This window comes from Carassius auratus, chromosome 16, assembly GCF_003368295.1.
Source record: "Carassius auratus strain Wakin chromosome 16, ASM336829v1, whole genome shotgun sequence".
Lineage (NCBI taxonomy): Eukaryota > Metazoa > Chordata > Actinopteri > Cypriniformes > Cyprinidae > Carassius > Carassius auratus.
The window spans coordinates 27,955,192-27,978,215 of NC_039258.1; the positions used below are offsets into that span (position 1 = coordinate 27,955,192).

A 23,024-nucleotide genomic window follows, 5' to 3' on the forward strand; every position below is an offset into this window, starting at 1 on the left:
AGTGGAAAAGTCATAATGGGAATGTTAAACGATGCAAATTGAGCGAAGTTTCAAAATTAACATAATGGATCTCAAAATTGTATTCAAATTGCAAAATTACATTTTTAAAAGTGCTTGAGGGAACACGGCGGTCCCTAGCTGCAACAATGACATAACACAAAGAAATAAAACCAAGTCACCATAAAAGCTTTATTAACTGTTCATTTAATCTAACACCATGTGCAAATTAGATGCAATTGTGAAAAGCCATAAAAAAAGTACATGCAATTTTGTTCCAACATTCATTTATTCATTTTACACAAGTGTGAAAAATCTGCTGATTGAAAAATAAAATAAAATAAAAAGTTACATTTCATTGGTTGAAAATTCTGCTAAAATACAGAAACCTAGTCAATTAGCTTGAGTTTGTGTTCCCATAGTAATTTCTAATACATTTTTCATTTGAGGTATGGCTGTGTGCAATATATGTTGAACAAAATAATAATGTACTCATAAATTGTACTGTTAAATAAAATGTATTTATAAATCAAAAATCACTATTCTAAACTATTCTATCTATAGATAGATAGATAGATAGATACAGTAGATAGATAGATAGATAGATAGATAGATAGATAGATAGATAGATAGATAGATAGATAGATAGATAGACCCACCTACAGTAAAATCTCATTAGTCAAAAAGTTCTGCTCAACAAATTGTACCTGTATGTAGAGCTGATTAGCTTATAATCCTAAAACCAGAAAACTAATTTGCATCACTAATTTGTTCCCTTGAGAATTTATAACTTTTTTTCCAATTTCAGGCATGCCTGTGTGTAATTTATACTGAACAAAACAGAAAATAACTCATAATCAATCATTTAAAATCATAAATATATTCGTAAATCAAAAAGCACTATTTTAAAAACCCATTAGAAATTCCAGAGAGAACCCAAGGCCCAAATAATGCAAATTCTCTTCCAGATTTTACGACCAAACATCTCTATTAAATTTTAAATACATTCTGATCGGCTAAAACAGTATTGCTTTGAACAGTATTTTCGCTTTCAGCGTGGACAGACAAATTGCTTGTCACATCGTGCCTCTTAAGACACATGAGTGCCTCGCAGGCAAATGAAAGAGAGAGAAAAAACAAAGTCCAGTTGTGCCACAACTCAAAACCAACCATTCATCACCCATTTAATCAAAAACTTCTATTGCAAATTAATAATTCAGATTAGCTCATTAGAACAACTAATAAATAGAGCTGCCGTTTGACTAACTGAATGAGTAAAGTGTGTTCTCAGATACAGCGCAGGAGGCAAAATTAGAGGGAAACAGATTGATGAGCGCCAGAATGAGAACACGCTCAGATAGTCATTTTATCCTGCCAGGAACGCCAAACAGAGCAATAAGCAAACAGAATTCCGCTGGCATAATGTTCACTGACAGTTATATGACTCTCTCTCTCTCTTTTTCTCATTCCCTCTCCCATTGCAACTTCATGTCAGGCGGTATATCAGCAGAGCCTAACGACGGAATGGGAAGCTAATTGTGCTGGCTGGCGGCGTTAGATGTGTTTAATGTTAATTGTAAGTGTTAGATTGGCGAGGTTTGTTTAATTGATAAGCAGAAGGCAAGCAGGGTTTTCCCCACTGAGACATCCACACACACTCACACACCCACAGGAGGGCTGAAAATGATTATACGGGAATCCTGAGAACTCATGAATGGCGATATATCGCGAACGCCTATATTTGTCACAAGTTGCGCAACAGGTCTTCCTTGGAATCCAATGACATTGCTTTGTTTGTCTAATTGCATGTCTGACTCCGTGTGTGCGAAGGGCACGGTGCATGTCGTACGGCTGTAAAATGCGCATGTTTTTTTTTTTTTCTGGAAAAGCCAGCCTCGTCATGGTGACTGTTGCCTAGGCGACAACATCAAAGACCAGCCAAGCTTAATTAGGGTCCCCTGGTGAGAGAGGGAGAGAATGACTGTGTGTTTGTGTGTGTATGCGAGCGCAAAAGAGAAACAGCATGAGGAAAGCGAGAGGGAGCAACATAGAAAGGAGGTGGAAGGGAGGGAAAGAAGCCGAGAAAGGGAATGAATGTGCGGGAAAAATACGCATGTGTGGGTGGGTGGAAGGAGAATGAAAGAATGTGTGAGTGTGTGTATGAAAGAGCATGTGAATCTGTGAGAAGCTTGTATGGATATGAATTATGAATAATGGTTGACCGATATGGGTTGTAATGACTGATACCATTAACATCTACAGAGGACTGTGGCTGATTCAGTGTTGATTTATTGTAAATAACCCAGAATAATGAGAACGTAATACTGATGAAATTAAATAACACTTATTTTAGTCTGTATTAAAACACACACACACACACACACACACACACACACACACACACATATATATATATATATATATATATATATATATATATATATATATATATATATATATATATATATATATTAAAAAATCAACTAAACCCTATTTTTAAATACCAATCAATATTTTTAATATTATTAGAATGTTTATTCAACTTTTAAGAATCAATTAATGAATTCTTAATTAAATCTAACATTAAATTGATTAAACTAAATAAAACACATTGTACATAATATTTAAACAAAATCTCTAAAAATACTTGTAAAAGATCATAATTTATTTGTACCTAAAATTGTTCAAATCAACACTGAATATTTTCTCAAAATGTACAAAAAATATTTCAGACAGATAATGTTTATTAAATGTTTAAACATTAAATGAATAATATATAATTAATAAATAAACCAATATTTAGTCATGTTACTAGTCATTACATAATTTGTCCAAATATAACCACATATTTGCTCAAAACAGCCAATCTACAGCTGTCTATTACTACTTATGGCTGTTTCTATAATTTCAAATTTTTCCTGAAAATCATCACATTAGCATAAAATGGTTCTTATTTCTGTGAGCGGTGCATTTATGAGTAATCGTGGGAATGTTCCATGTAACTTTGAGGACCGAAAAAAGACATTAAAAGCATTCAAATCTGACTTTTTTCCTCTCATCATCTCTTTCTTTCCTCCTCCACACGTTACTACTAATTCATCTCTCCGCTACCTCACCCCCCCACCCATCCTGTCGTTCTTTTTCGGGCCAAATCACCACCAGGATACACTGAATAATTAAATTCCATTAGTGAAGGTAATCTGTCAACATGAGTGACTGAACCGAGCTGCCTCCCTAAACCCATCAGAGAGAGAGAGAAACCCAGAACATCCCAATAAATGAGGGCCAGAGCCAATTAGGACAAATGAGCAAGGGGAGGAAGGATGAGTAGGAGAGCAGACAGCAAAATGAAAGACGAGAGAAGGAGAAAAATGCAGAGGTTTGGAAAAACGGGACAGTCCAAGAGGGGGACAGCGGTTAAAAGAGGAAAGAGAGGGGAAGAGTGAAGCAGAGCTAGAATAATAGTGTCTGTTTTGTTGTTTTGCCCTGTCAGAGATGAACACCTCTGCTATGATAATGGAATTACAAGTCACACACATACACACCGCTCACAAACAAACGCTTACATACATACTAATATAGATCACCTCACTTCCTCATAATCTCAAGTCCAGGCAAACATTGTGCCATTTTTTCCGTCTTTTATCATTGTTGCTTGTCAGATTGTATGATATGACTCCAGTGAGATCTTAAGTAAAAGTGAAGGCATCAAATGTACAGTTCTGCATACTTTTGTCACTACTGACAGCGTTGACTGGGGAGTTTCAGTCCTTTCTGGCATCCTTATCAAAATCAAGGTTTTGATTGTATGTTAAACTATCATAGGTGTATGATATCGGTGTCATAATGTGAGGGGAATGTTTATTAACAATTATTTGCTGTTACCCTAAAACTAAAACTATTTAAAAAAAATAATTAATATAAATAATGCTGAAATAAAATAAAATGTGACCCTGGACAACAAAACCAGTGATCAGTTGCATAGTGCCAAAAATACATTGTATGGTGCAAAATAATTGAATTTTCTTTTACGGCAAAAAAATCATTAGGATATTAAGTGAAGATTATGCTCCATGAAGATATTTTATACATTTCCTAACATAAGTGTATTAAAGCTTAATTTTTGATAAGTAATATGCACAACTAAGGGCTTCACTTTGACCACTTTAAAGGCAATTTTCCCTCAGATTCCAGATTTTTAAATAGTTGTATCTTGGCCAAATATTGTCCTATCCTAATAAACCATACATGATGTATACAACTGAAAAATGTATCTTTTATGATTTTGTGATCCAGGGTCACAAATGTAAATAAAAGATGAAAATAACAGTTCAAGCTGAAGTACTACAATGACTAAAACCAAAACTTAAAAAATTTAAAGCTAAATTGAAATAGTAATAAAAATTACAAAAATGTTTCAAAATATTAATAAGCATATAAATAACACAAAAAGTATGTTGATAACGGTATAGTTTTTATTACAGTAACGGTATGTTTTGAAACGGTATAGTATGTTAATGGGATAGTTCACCCAAAATAATTAAAATTCTGTCATTAATTACCAACCGGGCCAATGTTGTTCCGAACCTGCAAAAACTTCATTAAAGGGGAGGTCTAATGCTGTTTCATGCATTCAGGTTATTTACACAGTTAAAGAGTTGGATTCTCATGCAAAGCATGGCCAAAGTTTCAAAAACGAGTATTTTTGTGCCAAATACACAGGTTTTTTTTATCGTGGCTCTTCTGTAAGTAATGATGGGTGGAATTCCTTATATGGGCATTTCCCCCCGAAGAGGGCGCCTGCACACACACATCAACCAGAGTGAGAGCAAGAACACGCCCATCAACGAGCCTCATTCAAAAGCACTGCACAGGAAGAATGTCTCCAGAGAAGTGTGTTTTTGTTTGTAAGGAAAAGATAACCTTGTTCTGCTTCCCAGCTTTACGTAAACAGTAGATCCAGTTTGTTTTTTGGGGGGCAGCAATGGAGTTTCGCAAATGTTTTTGTTTAACGTTTTATAAACAAGTCCCAGTTCGACACTGGATTTGCACATTGTTTGATACTGAAAGATGGAGCGGTCCCAGTTATAAAAGATCCTGGTCATGATTCGGAACTGCAGACAGTAACTGAAATGGCATCAAATGTCTCCATTTTTTTGGCAATCAGCACTCAAGTGCTCATCACTCTTTAGCTCCACCCCACACCACAAGATAATCAGAAAGCTGTATATATTTTTTATAAATATGATAAAACTGAAGACTTTTTGGAGATGAAAGGATGCAATACTACTTTATAGATACTCAAAATTAGCATGGGATTGGGTGAAACTGTGTGTGGTTTTTTTTACCTATTTACCCTATGCACCAGAGAATCTGCTGTGCTAAAAACATTAAAACCATACATACATACATAAACACAGACACACTTCACACCAAGTACATGATCTGGGTAAAAACCAGGTGTAAAAACCCCCGCAGGTAAGAAAATGTCACCAGGTGTCTAAGCAGAAGTCACACTGCGGGACTGTGATCCAAAATATCTAGCTCAGTGTCAGACTCAGAACTTCATCAGAGGCTGAAATTCATCGGTAAGGCAATTAATCGCCCGTCGGTAAGCATGTCACGCTAAACAATTCGAGACTGTCAATTTTGTCCTACAGCGAAAATTTTTATGATCCCTGAAATCTGTTGCAGAACGAAAACATGGCAAAAAATCAACCAGCTTAAGACAACCTAGGAAAAATCAAGAAAACAGCAGGTAATTCCAATCAACTCAGATTACCACTGAGGCAGGCCCAAAATACCCCACACTGCAGGATACAGACACACAGGCTAAATAAGCGGGGAGATCTGCCTGGGGTGCTTTTATAAGCAGTTTGGAATTCCCTCTGTTTAAAATAAATACATTTATACACACACTTTCTCTCTCACACATACGCACAACCTCCCATGTGTGTAGCCAGTAGCAATAACAGAAGGAAAGCCCTGCAGTTTTCACCAAGTTACAACTCTCACACAATGAACCTGAGAGATGGGATGTGCTGTCAGAGTGCTTTTGCAATGTTCTGGAAACATTCCTCTGTCATTTCATTGTCAGCACCACCCATGCTGTCAGTTAAAAGCTTTACCTGTGCATTAGCTCCTTCATGTCAGAGCAGAGGAGCTGTACTGCATGGTTAATACTACGGTAACATCTCAGCTCTTAAGTACAGGACTATCACTGACACCTCATTCCTTCTCCAGAACCCTGAGGAGATCTCCTCTACATTAGCATTCTGCTAACGCTTTGCTAACCAAGGTTTTTATTTTTTTATTTCATGTCAAAATGATTTTAACGTCATAAATGTTAAATCGGGACATGTTTTTAATTTATGTACATTTCATTGGATAAAATGTTACATTTTACAACTTAGCCCATATAGCATAGTGTTATTAGGGCATGTACTCACATTATATAAACTAGGGGTGGAGTAGTTCATCTTACGCTTTAGTTTGTATCATGGTTTTACAGTCACGGTTTCGGTGCAGTTCAGTATGTGCTGTGTATAGTGGAAAACTATACTGTCAAATGAAAATAAGAATAATCTAACTACAAGCAACAGCACAAATAAATACAATAGAGTAAACATATTTTTTATATCTGACTATAAATTAAAGATGAATCTTTATTAAAGTTACAAATCTATCCAAGCAAAAGCAGTGAGTGATTTCTTTGTTGTTGCTGTTTGATTATTATTAAGAAAGGGATGTCACATTAAAGGGGTCATATGATGCTTTTAGAAAGATCATTATTTAGTGTATTTAGTACAACAGAATAGGTTGACCATCTTTAATGTTCAAAAAACACATTATATTTCAAATACTGTTAAAAAAAATACTTCAGAACTTTTATCATGCCATACTGCTTAACTTCTCCTATTTGATAATAATAGAGGGATGGTATTATGCAGTTTTAAAAAAAAAGTGACGTGACATTCAGCCAAGTATGGTGACCGATACTCAGAATTTGTGCTCTAAATTTAACCCATGCAAAGTGCACACACACAGGGCAGTGAACACACACCCGAAGTTGTGGTATTGCTGGCCCAAGACTCAAACCCAGAACCCTAGGGTTAGGAGTCAAACTCTCTAACCACTAGGCCACAACTTCCCCTTCAGACTTCCCACGACTTCCCACATCCTACCACAGATTTATAGTGGCAACAAATAACTGTAAATAGGTTTTTATTTTCTTTTTTATTTATTTTTTATTTTTTCACAGTATTTTGGTGTAAACTTGTCATAATACACTGCCGGAAGGAACGAAGGAGCCTTGGATAAACAAAACTGTCATTTATTAAATACAACTCACATGGTAAATCCACACTTGGAATGGAAGAAAAACACATGTGAACAACTGGTAGACCCTACAAAGGAGGAACGCACATACTGGAATTAAATACATGACTTAACAAGGCAATTGGGAGGAACACTGGTGAACAGGATGACTAATTACGAGACAAGAAGGACAGGAACTGAAATGACCAAATTAGGGCACAAAAGGGTGAGAAACACAACAAAGACAGTCCAATCCTGACAAAACTATAATTTCCATTGAAAATTTCCATTGGCTAACCAATGCAATTTGCTGTGGAATTTCTCATCAATAGTTTATTTTTTAAAGTCTCATGTTGTGTCACTTACCTAATACACAAACTCAAATCCACTGCATGTAAAGTCTGCAAGGGCCAAACAGCTTCAAAAAGCTCATCATAAAAACCACTCAAGCAAAACATTTCTAGAATCAGTTCAACCTTGAACTAAAGATAATTATAAAATTGGCTTCAAGTAATGGTGATTCACCAAATTCTTTAATGGGTCTTAGCGAAAGCTGTACAGCCATGAATCATTTTTAATATGGCTCTACAAGAGCCAAGCAGTTCACAAACTTTAGTCAAGGATGAAGCTTTTTGGCTCTCAGGAAGAGATGCACTCACATTAACACGTACACCTGAGTTCAAACGTTACCTTAGAGGCACTTTCAACCATATGGGAAAATTGGATTTTGACCGAACCGAAAATAAAAATTGGTTCCATCGAGAGATTCACAGGACTTGAAAGGATAGTTCACCCAAAAAAAAAAAAAATGTGTCATCATTTACGCACGCTCTTAAGTTTGGGAATGAAGTAGGAACAGTCATTCCAGTCTCATTCCTCTCTTTCTCTCTCCTCAGAAACATCCCTAATCAACACCTACTCACATCATGTTTTTATCTCCTTTAAACCATGTCGATACACAATAACACACACACAAACACACTCACACAGACAATCTCTGTCCAGGAAAGTGCTGCCGAAGTCTGACTCACACACAGGAAGAGAGTCTCATCACCACGGAAACACTTGCATAACACTGAGCATACATGAGAAACTTCTCAATCCAGCGAAATGAATGAAACACAGTCTGCACTCTTTACACAACCACACACATATTGGCCTGAAATGGTAAGCAAAACGAATGCAGACACTGTATATCTGTGTGTGAGCTCGACAGCAGCAGCTTAAAAGAACTTGAAGTAGACAAATAATTCACAGACTCACAGACAGGGGGCAAGGGAAGGTTGAATGAAGGTAAAAATACAAGCAGAGAGAGAGAACAAACAACTCAACATGCATCTAAAGTGGGAAGATTGAGAAAAACTAGGAGATAAAAAAGCATAACCTGGAGAGAGAGAAAGCACACAATGAACTGATTTTAACATAGAGAGAAAAGAATAGGCATAATTAGATAGAGGAGGGAGTGCTAGAGAGAGAAAGAGTGGTGGCGTAAATTACAAAGTAGGAGGAATACACAGAGATGAAGTGAAAACAAGGGAAAACATGCTGTTTGCATGTGTGAGGTTTCTTTGACAGAGGCTTTTAGCTCATCTGCATTTTCTGGTCTCTTTTTTCTCATTTTCCTCTTGACAATACCCTATGGGGATCAGGTCTGGTGAGTTTGCAGGCCAGTCAAGCACACCAGTACCATGGTCCTTTAACCAACTTTTGGTGCTTTTGGCAGTGTAGGCTGGAAAAAGAAATCAGCATCTTCAAAAAGCTGGTCAGCAGAAGGAAGTATGAAATGCTCCAAAATTTCTTGGTAAACAGGTACAGTGACTTTGGTTTTCAAAAAACACAATGGACCAACACCAGAAGATGACATTGCACCCCAAATCATCACAGACTGTGGAAACTAACACTGGACTTCAAGCAGCTTGGGCTATGAGCTTCTCCGCCCTTCCTCCAGACTCTAGGACCTTGGTTTCCAAATGAAATACAAAATGTGCTCTCAGCTGAAAAGAGGACTTTGTACCACTGGGCAATAGTCCAGTTCTTCTTCTCCTTAGCCCAGGTAAGACACCTCTGACGTTGTCTGTGGTTTAGCAAATTTCCTGACATGTCTGTGTGTGGTGGCTTTTGATGCCTTAAGCCCAGCCTCAGTCCATTCCTTGTAAAGTTCACTAAAATTCTTGAATCCAATTTGCTTGACAATCCTCATAATGCTGTGGTAATCTCAGTTGGTTGTGCATCTTTTTCTTCCACACTAGAGCTGGGACAACGCGTCGAGGTCATCGATGACGTCGACGCAAAAAATAATTTGACGCAAAATATGTGCATCGATTCGTTGACCTGTTTTTATTTCTCTAAAAAACGTTTGCAAAACGTTTACCTTATGTGCGCTGAATATATGCGATGGCCGGATCAACATTCTGTCCAACGTTATATAACCAATCCAGGGGTTTTTCTGCATTGATCTTTTTTTTTTTTTGGGCGGCTGTCAAAGCCTTATTTGATCGGTGAGTGATGTAGAATAGAGTGACTGCTGCGCCTGACAGGGCGCATACTAGAGAGAGCCCCGGCTGCACGCACACACTAACAGTCTTCAAACAACACGAGCGCTTCTTGCTTTCTCTCTCCCTTGTGCATATTAATCAAAATCATTAAACATGATAGAAAAAGGGCGAAACACCAAAGTTTAACGCGCGTTCGCGCACTCACAGTCTTCAAACTACACGAGCGCTGTCTTGCTCTCTCTCTCTCTCTCTCTCTCTCTCCCTCGTGCATATTAACCAAAATCATTAGACACGATAGAAAAAGGGCGGAACGCCAAAGTTTCACGTGGAGCATTCTAAGATTTCTTTTTTCTCCATGACAGGCTGCTGGCTCCCACTGTAATTTTTTTTTTTTTTGGAAAAGCACTCTCTGTATTAGCTTAAAGCCCTCAAGTTTACATTGGTTACTGTATTCTTTCAATTGCTCTAAACAAGTATTTTGGGTGACCTTTTTTATTGAATGCTAGACATCAAGTTGTTGTTATTTTCATCTGAAAGAAGAACTTTTTTCAGTAACTTATGTGTTTAGTAAGCTTGTTTCAGTAAGCTATGTGTTTTCAAGGCTTCAAGGTTTTATTGAATGCTATCCCTATACAAGTGCAAAGTAATGCATTCTTAGTCAGTCTTTTATTTTGTAATTTTAAGAGCAATAAACATATATTGCAATGTTAAGGAATTCATGTTTTTTCCATTCAGATATGTAAATCAACATGTATAAATTGTTAGTAGTCAGATAATCGAAATCGAATCAGTCTGGAAAAAATTAATCGTTAGATTAATCGTTTAAAAAATAATCGTTTATCCCAGCCCTATTCCACACTTTTTACTCTTACTCAACTTTCTGTTAACATGCTTGGATACAGCACTCTTAGAACAGCAAGCTTCTTTGGCAATGAATGTTTGTGGCTTACTCTCCTTGTGAAGGGTGTCAATGATTGTCTTATGGACAACTGTCAAATCAAGTCTTCCCCATGATTGTGTAGCCTAGTGAACCAAACTGTGAGACCATTTGAAGGCTCAGGAAACATTTGTAGGTGTTTTAAGTTGATTACCTGATTGGGATGTCGCCATATTCTAATTTGAAAAGTAGCTGAAAGTAACCATAGACAGCCGGCTGAAGAGCCAAAAGTGTGAATCTTGTCATGTGTTGCTTACTGATGTTTACCTTGTGCTCAGTCTCCCTTCTGAAGCTGTGAATTTGGTGAAACTGACATAGGGAACACAGCCAATGAAAACAACAAAGATGCCCCAGACCGGGAAGACCATAAGTTGCAGTTTAGATTTCTTGTTGACCCTCCTATTTTCTTGGTTGAATAAAAACATCAGTTTTTGTTAACCTGTTAACTGTCACCCGTCCGCTCTGTGGGACGCCTACATTTACTTCACTATATTACAATTAAATCTAATCTAATCTTGACAAAATATATATCGTTGGAAAGGTCTAAGACTCCCAAATATATATTTTATCAATGTTTTTTGTTAAAAATTATGTAGGAAAAGTAATAGATTAATTTATGACAAGAGTGCACCCTCAAAAATCTACATTATAACAGGAATTTTGACCTTTGTTAAAAAAACAAGACTTCTTTGTTGCCTTTTTCTCTATCACATTTTAGAAATCATGAGAAATTATATATCAACTGAAAACTTAAAATCTCAAAATTCATCCTTTAAAACTCATTTTAAAATCAGACATTGCATTACCATGTAAATGGTACATCAATATCATGTTACAAAATGTTTTCATTCATGAATAATAGAAATTTAAGTTTGGATCGTGCACTACAAAGTCAATATTCAAAAATTTGAGTGTTAAGGGGTTAACTTTGCATCAGCCTCTCTTGTGGCTATGTTTTGTGGCAACTAAAACCTATTTTTTCCCTAGGATATCACAGTTGGTGGAAAATGCGGGTAAAGATGTCAGCGCTTAAGTGGCCACAAAACTATAACCAAATAAGCACAGACTGGAAGCTGCCCCCCCCCACCTCCTCCCCATCTTTCAGCGTGCTCTTCAATCCGCAGACCACGGCGGAGCAGTGCAAGCGGACTCAAACAGAAACAGAGGACACAAGGTGTGTGTTTAATCGATAGATTGTTAGAATATCTGTATCTGTGCATTTCTTTTTCATAAATACAGTTTACAAAAGGTAATGGGGGGAGCAATCGGGGGAGCAACCCGTCTACTGTAAAGTTTTTGTTCCATTCACCGCTCATCACACCACAGCTGTTTCCTCCAGCGGAAAATTTTGCCCTTAACACATATGAACGCATACTTTAATTATACTTATTTAAATATACCTAATTGAATTATACTTACTTTATACATACACTACTGTGCAAAAGTCTTAAGCATGTATTTTTACCCCAAAGAATGGTATTCGGCCAGTTATTTAGACCTATAAAAGCTTTAGACCTTAAAGACAGTGACAGAGATCACTCATTTTAACTAAATATCAGAGTGATTGACGGAGATACATTTGAAACATTATGTGTGGTTTTGCATTAAACAATGGCCCAGATCATGAAATACATTTATTAGCCTTATAGTAAGGGAAGCTTGGGAAATGAGATCCAAGGAGCGTGTGAAAGCTGTGGATTTATTTAAAATATTTGTAATGTTATTTAATGTTATCCATAGTTTTTTGCGGCTCTTTTTTTAAAAGTATCGGTTCAGGCACCATTTAAGCACTGGTCACGTTTTAAAAGTATAGAAATGGCACTGGTATTGTAAAAAACCCAATCGATACTCAACCCTAGTTAAGATCTGCCTGCTAAAGATGCAGCTGATGCAGATGCAGTGAAGTTAAAGGGGGTTATCTTGTATTGTACCCAGTCATTAAGATGGAGTGGTTGTTGAACAGCTCCTGGTACCTAAACCCTATATCTCCAGACTGTTGTTTTTGGCTCACTCCCATCTCTTGGGTGCCTACTGGGGAACAGAGAAGACATACGAATGCATACTGAGGAGGTTTTACTGGTCAGGAGTTAAGCGAGCCGTTAAAGATTACTGCTGAGAGTGTACAACTAGCCAGAAGACCAGCCTCAAGGTAATCTATTGCTACCCATTGGTTCCTTAGACCATTATTGAGACTCCCTTCCACATAATTGTGATGGACATTATTAGACCACTGCCCAAATCCAGCTGGGGACATCGGTACATTTGGGTAATTCTGGATAATGCCACTTGGTATTTAGTGTCACACCCCTATGGGCAGCAACTGCTAAAGCAGTGGAAAGAGAGAAAGAGAGACATTCCTGTTTTTCAGCCGAGTGGACTATGGAAGACATTCTAACATACCAGGGTACCCGCTTCATGTCCAAAGTCCTGAAAGAGATATGTAAACTCTTGAAGGTGAGACAGATTGAAACCTCTGTTTATCATCCTCAGACTGAAAGGTTGGTCGAGAGGTTTAATCAGACCTTAAAGCAAATGTTGAGAAAAAGTGATTGAGGTGGATAAGAAAAACTGTGATCAGTGGTTTCTTTATGTGCTGTTTTCCATATGGCAAGTACCACAGAGCTCCACTGGATATTCCCCATTTGAACTCCTCTATGGGCGAAGGCCATGAGGGATGATAGATATTGCCAAAGAGGTCTGGGACAACCAACCATCGCCACATCACTCTGGGGTGGAACATGTGGAACAGATCCACCAACAGATGACTCCAATTGTGGTGTGGCCAATTGTTTGAGAGCACATGAAACAGGCACAAAAGGCCCAGGCACGGGTCTAGAAGAGAAAAAGTTATGCTGTTGGTCCCTATTCATGTATGCAAGTTTTTTGCTGTATGAAACTTGCATATCTCGCCAAGTGGCATGGGCCATATAAAGTAGCTGAATGAGTGGGTCCAGTGAACTATAAGATAAGGCAGCTCTGTTGGTGCCAGATCCACCAGGTTTATCATGTGAATTTACTCAAGGTTTATCATGTGAATTTACTCAAGAAGTGGTAAACCAGAACGATGTTTGCTTTCCTCACTGTCATGCCAAGTCCTCTGCCAAGAGCCTGTGGAAGTGGAGATGGCAGCCCAACTGACCCCAACCCCAAAACAAGACCTCCGAGCTACCAATGCACATTCATACACAGTAATACTGTAAAATAACTGTTTAAATATATTTTAAAATGCAAATCATTCCTACGATTGGAAAGCTGAATTTTCAGCAGTCATTAATCCAGTCTTCAGTGTCACATGATACATCAGGAGTCATCCTAATATACTAATTTGCTCCTTGAATATTTCTTATTATAATCATTTAAAATATGTTGAAAATAGCTGTGCTGCTTAATATTTTCTAGAAAACATAATACATTGCTTGTATCTGAAATAGAGAGATTTTTTATAAATTTAAACAATTTCAACAATTTAACTGTCACTTAAGATCAATTAATTAATGTACCCTTGCTGAGACATTACTTTAAAATAAATAACTAAATAAATAAATCTTACTAACCATAAACTTTTTAACAGTAGTGTATATTTGATTAAATTTGATTAAATTGACCTATATCTGTACACCACTATTATCATTCATCCTTCTTTTTTGGCCTCTAGAAGATAAGGAGACTTTTTTCATGGGCAGACGCTTATCTTATTCCTATGGTGCAGACAGATAGCAGCTGAAGTGAGTCAGATGAGATGACGCAAAGTAAAAGCACAGGATAGCACTCTGAAAATATTTCCCACTATGTCACAGCTCATCCTCAATGATGAGAGCCAGCAAACAGGTAGTGGGCACAGTAGTGCCCTCAAATGCCCATGTTCCATGAATCAACGCTGCTCAAAGCGAATATTTGAATTATTAATTAACTACTCATTTTATAATGCAGTTGTATTTTGTGGTTGTCAGAGTATGTGAGCCGAGCGGAGTGGGAGCAGAGCAAGGAGAGAAAGTGGAGTGATTTTGTAATATAATCATGCTGATTTTTGGAAGAAAAATCACTCTTTGTGTGATATTGATTTACTATACAGAATTATATAAATATATACATTTTCTGAACCTATATCTTAAATTTAGTGATCATTCTTAATGCATTTAACAGATTGAATCACGCAGTAAAAGAACGCAGTCTAAATGCGCGCGCAGTAGTCTATATACTAGACTTCACGGAACTATGCAGGAGTGTTTTGTTTGTTTTTTGGCAGAATACTGAGAGTGTTAAATCGCACATTTTTAAAACTGCAAGTACGATATTATCGCAGACTATATATATCACGCACCCTGCACCACTGTCTTTTTGGCTAATTTGTGAAAAACCTTTTGCTAAACTGTCAAAGTTTCATTTTAACCACCAATGCAATGATGCAAGTATTAAGCTTACCTCTTCATGCTTGTGAGGGCTGATTTCGAGATTTTATAAACTGCTAGTTTGGTCTCCCTAGGCAAACACAGCTTACACTGCATAGAGCTTAAATATGGCCAGGGGTTCCCTTTATTACCTTCGAGTTCAACTTCAGCAGAATTACGACGGGGTTTCGTTTTCAGCTGGGTCTGCACCATAATGCCTGTCTTGTCCGTCTGCATCTTTCTTGCGATTATAGTGCCAGTTTGCCCTACTGCAGTAGTTTTGAAGGAGCAATTTGTTTTACTCTGTAATTAAGGTTTTAACATGTAGTGATGTAAAATACATCAAACAAAATATAATTAAGTAAAAGTAAAATTACAGATTTTTTAAAATACTTTAAAAAGTAGAAACACATTAAAAAATTACTCAATTACAGTAATGGAAATACATGTAATTTGTTACTTTCCACCTCTGAGCATACTAACTGTTCTGTCTTTGGCTGCAAAGATGAGCACAGAACACTGCTTAGAGTCCCAGCCTCTGAGGAGACAAGAGCGCAGTGGATTTATTGATTTTTTTTTTTACCGTATATTACGCTGCTGCCACACAGATCTAATATAAACATGCAATTTTAGGTATGTAACAATATAAAAATCTCACAATCAGAAAAAAATCAGTGAATTGACTTGACAACCCTCTTTTTATTTTGCAAACACACGCTAAACTCACAGCACATGAAATAAACAAGTTCATTCACTGTGAACTGAGCCGTTCTAAGGCACAGAAAACACTGGATCATGAGCTGATCTCCTCAACAATGTGTGCGATTCACATTGGCCCCCTATGGTTTTTGGGTGCAAATGGCACCCTAAACCCGCACGGTCTTCTTCTAAGCCGGCACTTTTCATGACGTAATGCTGCTTTGACTGTCAATTAGAATTCTGCTGAGGAGCTATCACCTATCACCGGACCTAACGATTCATATCATCATGTGACCACGATAATATTGAGACACTGATGCTATCGCAATATCAAGATATTGATAATATGGTTACATCCCAATGTAATTTCTTTCCAAGCTGTTTAACTTCACATACTGTACATAACTGCTTTTGTAACTTGTGTGTTTTTAATATGAACTTGTGTGTATGTCAAATATAAGTTTAAGCACAATAAGACATGAAAGAGTACTAACATGCCATGTGACATCCACTTTTAGTGCATGTGCTTCGGATATGTGCACTCTGAAAACTTTGTATCAGGAGCTTAATTAACTAATATGGTTTGAAATGCATGATTTCAGCAAGATGGATATGATAATCAAACCCAAACTGATGTTTTTTTATCAGAGTATCGGAGGTACGAGCTGTAAAGGCACAGCCCTATTCTGGAAAAGGTATATACTCTATAATATCCTTATTGTCCCATTTGATCAAATTAATGGGTTCTTGATGAAAAAAATCTTGCTGACCCAAAACCTTTTAATGGAACAGTATATAAAACAAGTCAAAGTGCTTCAAGTGAAATTTAAAAAAAATTATTGAATACCACAAATCAATGGAAAGTTCTCACCATGAGAGATACTGTATACAGTACAAATGTGTGCATATCTGTTTATACCAATACTGTAAATGCAGCTGATTATTCCTTCTTAAGTAAATGTCAAACAGTCACAAATTGAGTCACTCTCAGGAACAAACAGACCCAAAAATATCATAAATACTACACGTCTCAAAGAAGTTTGTGTGTATGAAAGAAAGACAGAGAGTTTAAAAGGAATAGAAAGTGCCACAGTGTGTTTATGGCTACTGTGGCTGCTGTGAGCAACCCACTGCTAACCTTCCTATTAGCATAATGCTAATGAGTGCTTGAGTTCAGGTCCCCTTGATGAGGGCAACAGCCTAAAACAACATTACTCATCTGTTCTGCATGCCACATTAAAAGAGGGGAGGATGTAAACAAAACAAAAAACTGAAATGTTGAACGTGATTTTTCTTCCTGATTTTCTTTCATTGACACCATCACAGTGTAACACAAGCTGACTGATGTGATAGACAGAGGCGAGAGTGTTTTGATTTACACATATGATGATGTGTAAGTAACTAGTGGCATTATTCTTTATATAGGCCTACTGAATGGTTATTTCAGTTAAATTGGTGCTTAGTAAAGCACTGTGGAGTCACCATGGTATAGTGGTATACCAGATGATAATAGGATTTGTATATACCACTGTACTAAATAATTATCGTAATTAATTATTTTGTTGAATACCACAGTATTACTATTGTACTCTGTGTTTACAAAAAGCATTGTAATACCTAATTTACAGTACTTTCAGATCAGCCTAAAGTTATAGTTGCATTAGCTAAAGTTCAGCAAACTTCTGTGGCTAAAAAGTCAATAGTTTAGTTACAAAGAGTATGAAGCACAGCTCACAAAAAAGTCATTTTCAAACCAAGCATATTTCTATTCCCGTTATGAAATCTGCATGGTCAAATTTGGTCAAAACCATGAAATTTCTCTCTTCTTATTCTCTTAGTATTGCAATAATTGGATTTTGACTTAAAAGGGATTTTTTTGCAGAACAATGGTAAATTTGTTTGCATCTTGACACTAGACACTAATGTGAAATTATTATATGTGTTTACCTGCACCTCTCGAGCATGGTAAGCGATGATTAGTCCAAGAAGAATGACGGTGGAAAGGCTGATAAGACACTTCAACGCCAGTGAATACATGGAGCTCTGTAAAACATATGCAAATCATGTTATTAGCATACTCACCATTATTATTTTCCAGAGAAATATTTATTTTCAGGTGCTAATCCTTAATGTTCCCAATGAAAATAGAGGTCGTTCAGTCAAAAATTAAAGGTCTTACATTATGTCGTTCCAAATTCTGTAACAACAAAAGAAAAGGAAAACTTATTTAGCAAGTATGCATTAAACTGATTAAATGTGACTACTGTAAATACATTTAAAAAAAATATATATATATTTAAGAAATCTATCAATCTTGAAAAAAGGCATCATGGTTTCAACAAAAAGACTTTGAAAAAAAAAATCAGCTTTGCCATCACAGAAATACAATACATTTAAATTGTATATATATATATATATATATATATATATATATATATATATATATATATATATATATATATATATATATAGAATAAGAAAATTCTTTCAAAAACAAAAAATAATGGGCCTTTTCCAACCTCTTGAAAGTTTGACAGCCCCACTCCTCATTCACTATCTTTATGTTATAATAAATGTGATAAGCTTTTGTGTTCTACATGAGACAAACAATCCAACTGCTCTGAAATGACATGAGGACAAGTAAATGATGACAGAATTTTCCATTTTAGGTCAACTATCTCTTTAAATAACAAAATGAAGAGTACAATCACAGCATGTGCATCTGTGCCATATAGTCTGCCAAGACATTTTTAGTGTCTTTTTATAATCTATGGATTACATGCACATCACTTCCAATCACACCACACACACACACAATGTCATGGTTACTCAAATGTGTGTCTGCCTGTTTTGTGATTGCAGGGATCTCAACTTGACACCTAGAAATACACCTGCTGCACTCATCACAGTTTTCATTTAACACTCACACACACACCTACATGCATACACACACAGCTTGCTTAAACTCTCCCCAGTTTTAAAGTGTTTCCATCCTGAGCCTCGATGATGTCCAGCTGAACCACACACATTATTAGATTGACCACCCGTGGGTCTAATTTAAGGCTCTGTACTGGAAGCATTATTCTACACAGACAGACAGACAGTGGTGTCTGGGGGACCCACGGCTCCTCAAACAGTCTCTCATTCTCACACTGACACACACCCACACAAATATATATAAATACACAGGGCTCCTAACTGGAGCACATACACACAGTAGCCATCCAGGGTCTTACAGCTTATCAATACAGAAACTGCTGTGTTTCAGTCTCTGTCAGGCTTCCAAACGAGTCTTAGAGATGATTTTCTCTAATGGGTGGAAAGCTTGATTGGCTATAAGCTCAACATGATTTATCCGAACAGGACATGTTCCTTTTTCAACATCAGTGTTGGTCCTAAAACAACATCAGGGATTCTGGCCGTGTTGGTTATTGTTATTGTTACAGCCATGACTGTCCAGAAACCAACTTTAATGCACAAAAAAACATGAATATGCACAGACAATAATACGAATGCACAGGTGAACTTGAACTAAGGTACAGGCTAGTCAGAATGCATAACTCACATTGTGAATAAGCCATTTCTGTAACAACAAACCACACATAATGAAGCCTCTGAAATAAAGAAAATAACATGCATAAAGAATTCACAACACTAACTTCTAAAAAGCAAGTAGGTTAGGTTACTTTATTTATAACCGCAGGTAAATTTGTTTTGCACTAAAATGAATGGCATCCATTACTTGACACATTTCAAAACACATAAAAACATAGTATATCACAAAATAACAATAACATAATACATGATACAAGTGCTCAAGACCCTACCACTCAGAAACATATCATAAATTATAAAAATTTGTATAGTTATATAAATCATACAGCTATAGAAATACTAATGCTAATACTAAATAGTAATACAAAAAAATTGGATATTTTAATATGATCATTACTTCAAAAGCAATATGGACCTTTTATTGTTTTATGTTGATAACTATTTTATATGTCTGATAAATTTTTCAAAATTGGTATTTCAAAATTTGACACATTTATGTAATTTTCAACACATCTCTTACTAATCTCTTACTAAAATTATATACCAATTCAGTAAAAATAAAATGGACTAAAATTAAATTATTTATATATTTAATAACATATTACAGTATAATATAATGTAATATGTTACATTACAAATAATTGTATAAATAATATATATGATTTATATAATGATGTATAATATAAAAATGCTAAATAATTGTTATATTATATTATATTATATTATATTATATTATATTATATTATATTATATTATATTTAATACCAACATTTTCACCTTCTTTGGATACAGTGGACATTTAATAGGAAAGCGAGAGAGACCCTGGCCTGGTCCTTTTGTAATGAGCACTGCTGTGAATTATTGACTAAATTAAAAGGAAATTTCTAAGACCTACAAAAAAAAAGACCTTTAAAAATGTGAGCATTAAAATGAAAACATGTGTCATGTCAGACATCACACAAATTTGAGAAAGATCTTTATAGGAGGCTTAATGTTGAGAATGCTAACTATATTTAATGTATATGTGGTCATGAAGGTCAGAACTTCAATCTTGCTCTCCTCTCACTTTCCCCCAGCCTCTCTTCTCACTCTCCCTGTGTGACTAAGTTTTTTTTTCTTTTTCTTCTTTTTTTGATGATGTGTTACAATCAAACTTAGTGTGCCCTCCTTGTCTGTGACATGACTATCATAGTTCATGTTATATACAAGTGTGTGAATGGAGAGTATGACGACCAGACTCATGGCTAGATTAGCAGTTATCGATCCAGGTCATGATGGACACCATGCAGAGCTAATAGGCTTTCTGAGCTCCATTAACTCCATCAGCATTCTCCCGCACGCTCAAAATCTTCCTTTCATTTCTCCTCCATCATTTCTCCCTGGTTCTTTCATAAACACTGAATAAACCGGCTCTGACATCTAAATACAGTCATCTTTGAGCCTTCTGTCTGTTACGAACACACTCAACTCACACACAAACGCACACACACATTCGCAGTTGAATGTACCTCCAAAAATGCACACAGTCATCTGTGATTCTAATGTTATTACTTACTCTTGTTTCAATATCTTAATTTACAGCTGATGTTGGGTGAAGTGACTCCCTTGAAAAATCTAAAATACAAGCCACATACTCTACAAAGTGCGCACACACGGAACGATAGATTTTTTCAGATCCTGACACAAAAACAACACTCACAGCATAAATACAAGAGGAAGTATGGCGTGTGTTCACACACAAAAGCTCTAAGATAAAACAAGCATGAGACAAAAATCCTTCAGGAATATTCTTATATTCAAGACTAGAAAAAATATAAGGGGGAAGAGATGGACCACTAATAAAAATTAACATGAAAAAATAAGAATGTTTAATATGGCGGCTGGTTGAACAGCTGATTGCCTTTTTTTTGTGGTTTGTTTATATACAATAGCTAGACAAGCTAGCCTTAAATAAATAATAATATTAATAAACTCTTTTCTCTCACATTCGGAAATGTTATTCGCGGAAGCTTTTCCGGTGGATGACACAGCGCATAACATGTGCAGAACGCGCGCCTCTGAGATATGCTAGTCCTGTAAGTGTGATTGGAGTAAAGGAAGCAAAGTTTCCTTACTTTAGCAAAGAAAAACCAGTCTCCTCTTCGTTTATATTGAAATCCTCCGATGTTTTTCTTTGCAAATGTAAAAAAAAACTTTTGTTTCATTCTCTCTCCATATTCATCACTAATCACGCAACGCCAATGTACTACGACATCCGCTGGAACAGCTTCCACCTATGACAGATAACGTAAATGAGAGAAAAGTGTTTCTTACGTTTGAAATATGGATATTTTTTTGACAAATAAAGCATGGATTTACTACTGGAAGCCTTTATTCACCCCCCGAAGCCATGTAAGGGACGTTTATTATGGATGCGCAAGCTTTATTTAACGACTTGTGGACTGTTCAAATGCAACACCCGCTGACTGCAATGATACAGCTTGGAATAGCAAGGACAATTTTTAATATAACTCCAACTGTATTCGTCTGAAAGAATAAAGTCATATAAACCTAGGATGCCTCGAGGGTGCGTAAATCACAAGCTTATTTTTGGGTGAATGAACCCTTTAAGAAATAGCATTTCTCGCACGATTTGAGCTGAAGAAGATGTATGTATGATAATATCAGTGTCAAATGTCATTGCTGATTTGAAATGTGTTATTTAAACATAACTGTATCAAACAGTTATTCAGATTTTAGTTCTTCCGCAGTTTCATTAGAAAATGTACTTATAATTCTTTTTTTCCAACAGAGAAAATAGCTGCCAGGGCTACTACCAAGATGGCCACCGACCCTTAAAGGTGCTTTGTCCAGGGCAAAGATAGATTTGCAGATGATTAATATCCGTGTATGTGTTGTGTGTTTTCCCCTTTATTCAGAGCACTCTGTCTAAGTCAAGCAGTTTAATGATGTGAACCCTCTGGCCAAACCAATCACACACCCGCCACACTTTATCATTCACCCAGAGACCTACACTCACCCCATACAGAAATACACAGCAAATAAACCACAATCAACCTCTATACACAGACACACACACAAGACAATAAATACATCACCAGCACAAACACACACACCCAACCCCAGCTGGAAATATGAGAACATGATCTGTTTCACCTTTACAAGAGAAAATCTATTGCTCAGTGGTTGCTCATTTATAGCTTAGTTGACTTGGAGTTCTTAGTTCAGTTTCAAGTATGAACTGTTTCGTTCTAAAATTCCACACAAATGAGACTGACATAAATCTGTGAAGATGTAGGTAAAATTAGTGAAGCGTTTAGTTTAACTACATTTCTTAGCTGGTGTTAGCATCGCTAATTTTTAAGTCATGCAGCTTTTCATGAAGCAGGTGTAGCATTGTGAAAACGCTTCAGCATTTCAGCATACATGTATTCGCTGTTGGATCTTAAGTTTCAAAACAATACATCTTTTGAATCCAAACTGAATAAATTATATCTTACTATGTATAATACATTTCATACATTTAATTTAAGTTTACCCGTCATTGTACCAAGTTACTTTTTCAAAATCAGCTGATTAGAAACAAAAATAGAGATGCCAGATTCACGGATTGATCACTTTTTATTTAATCGTTCA

General features: G+C 36.3%; 1 protein-coding gene across 2 annotated transcripts in view; it reads right to left on the reverse strand.

Annotated features, from left to right (window-relative positions):
• kcnn3 (potassium intermediate/small conductance calcium-activated channel, subfamily N, member 3) overlaps positions 1–23,024 on the reverse strand; it is a 59,930-nt gene that overhangs the window by 24,490 nt on the left and 12,416 nt on the right. Inside the window, exons 3-4 of one of the 2 annotated variants that reach the window (XM_026285078.1) lie at positions 18,013–18,030; positions 17,781–17,876 (exon numbers count right to left, since the gene is read on the reverse strand). In XM_026285078.1, the coding sequence (XP_026140863.1) occupies positions 17,781–17,876; positions 18,013–18,030 (114 nt within the window). The remainder of the gene's footprint in view (positions 1–17,780; positions 17,877–18,012; positions 18,031–23,024) is intronic. The other variant, XM_026285079.1, reaches the window with a different exon arrangement.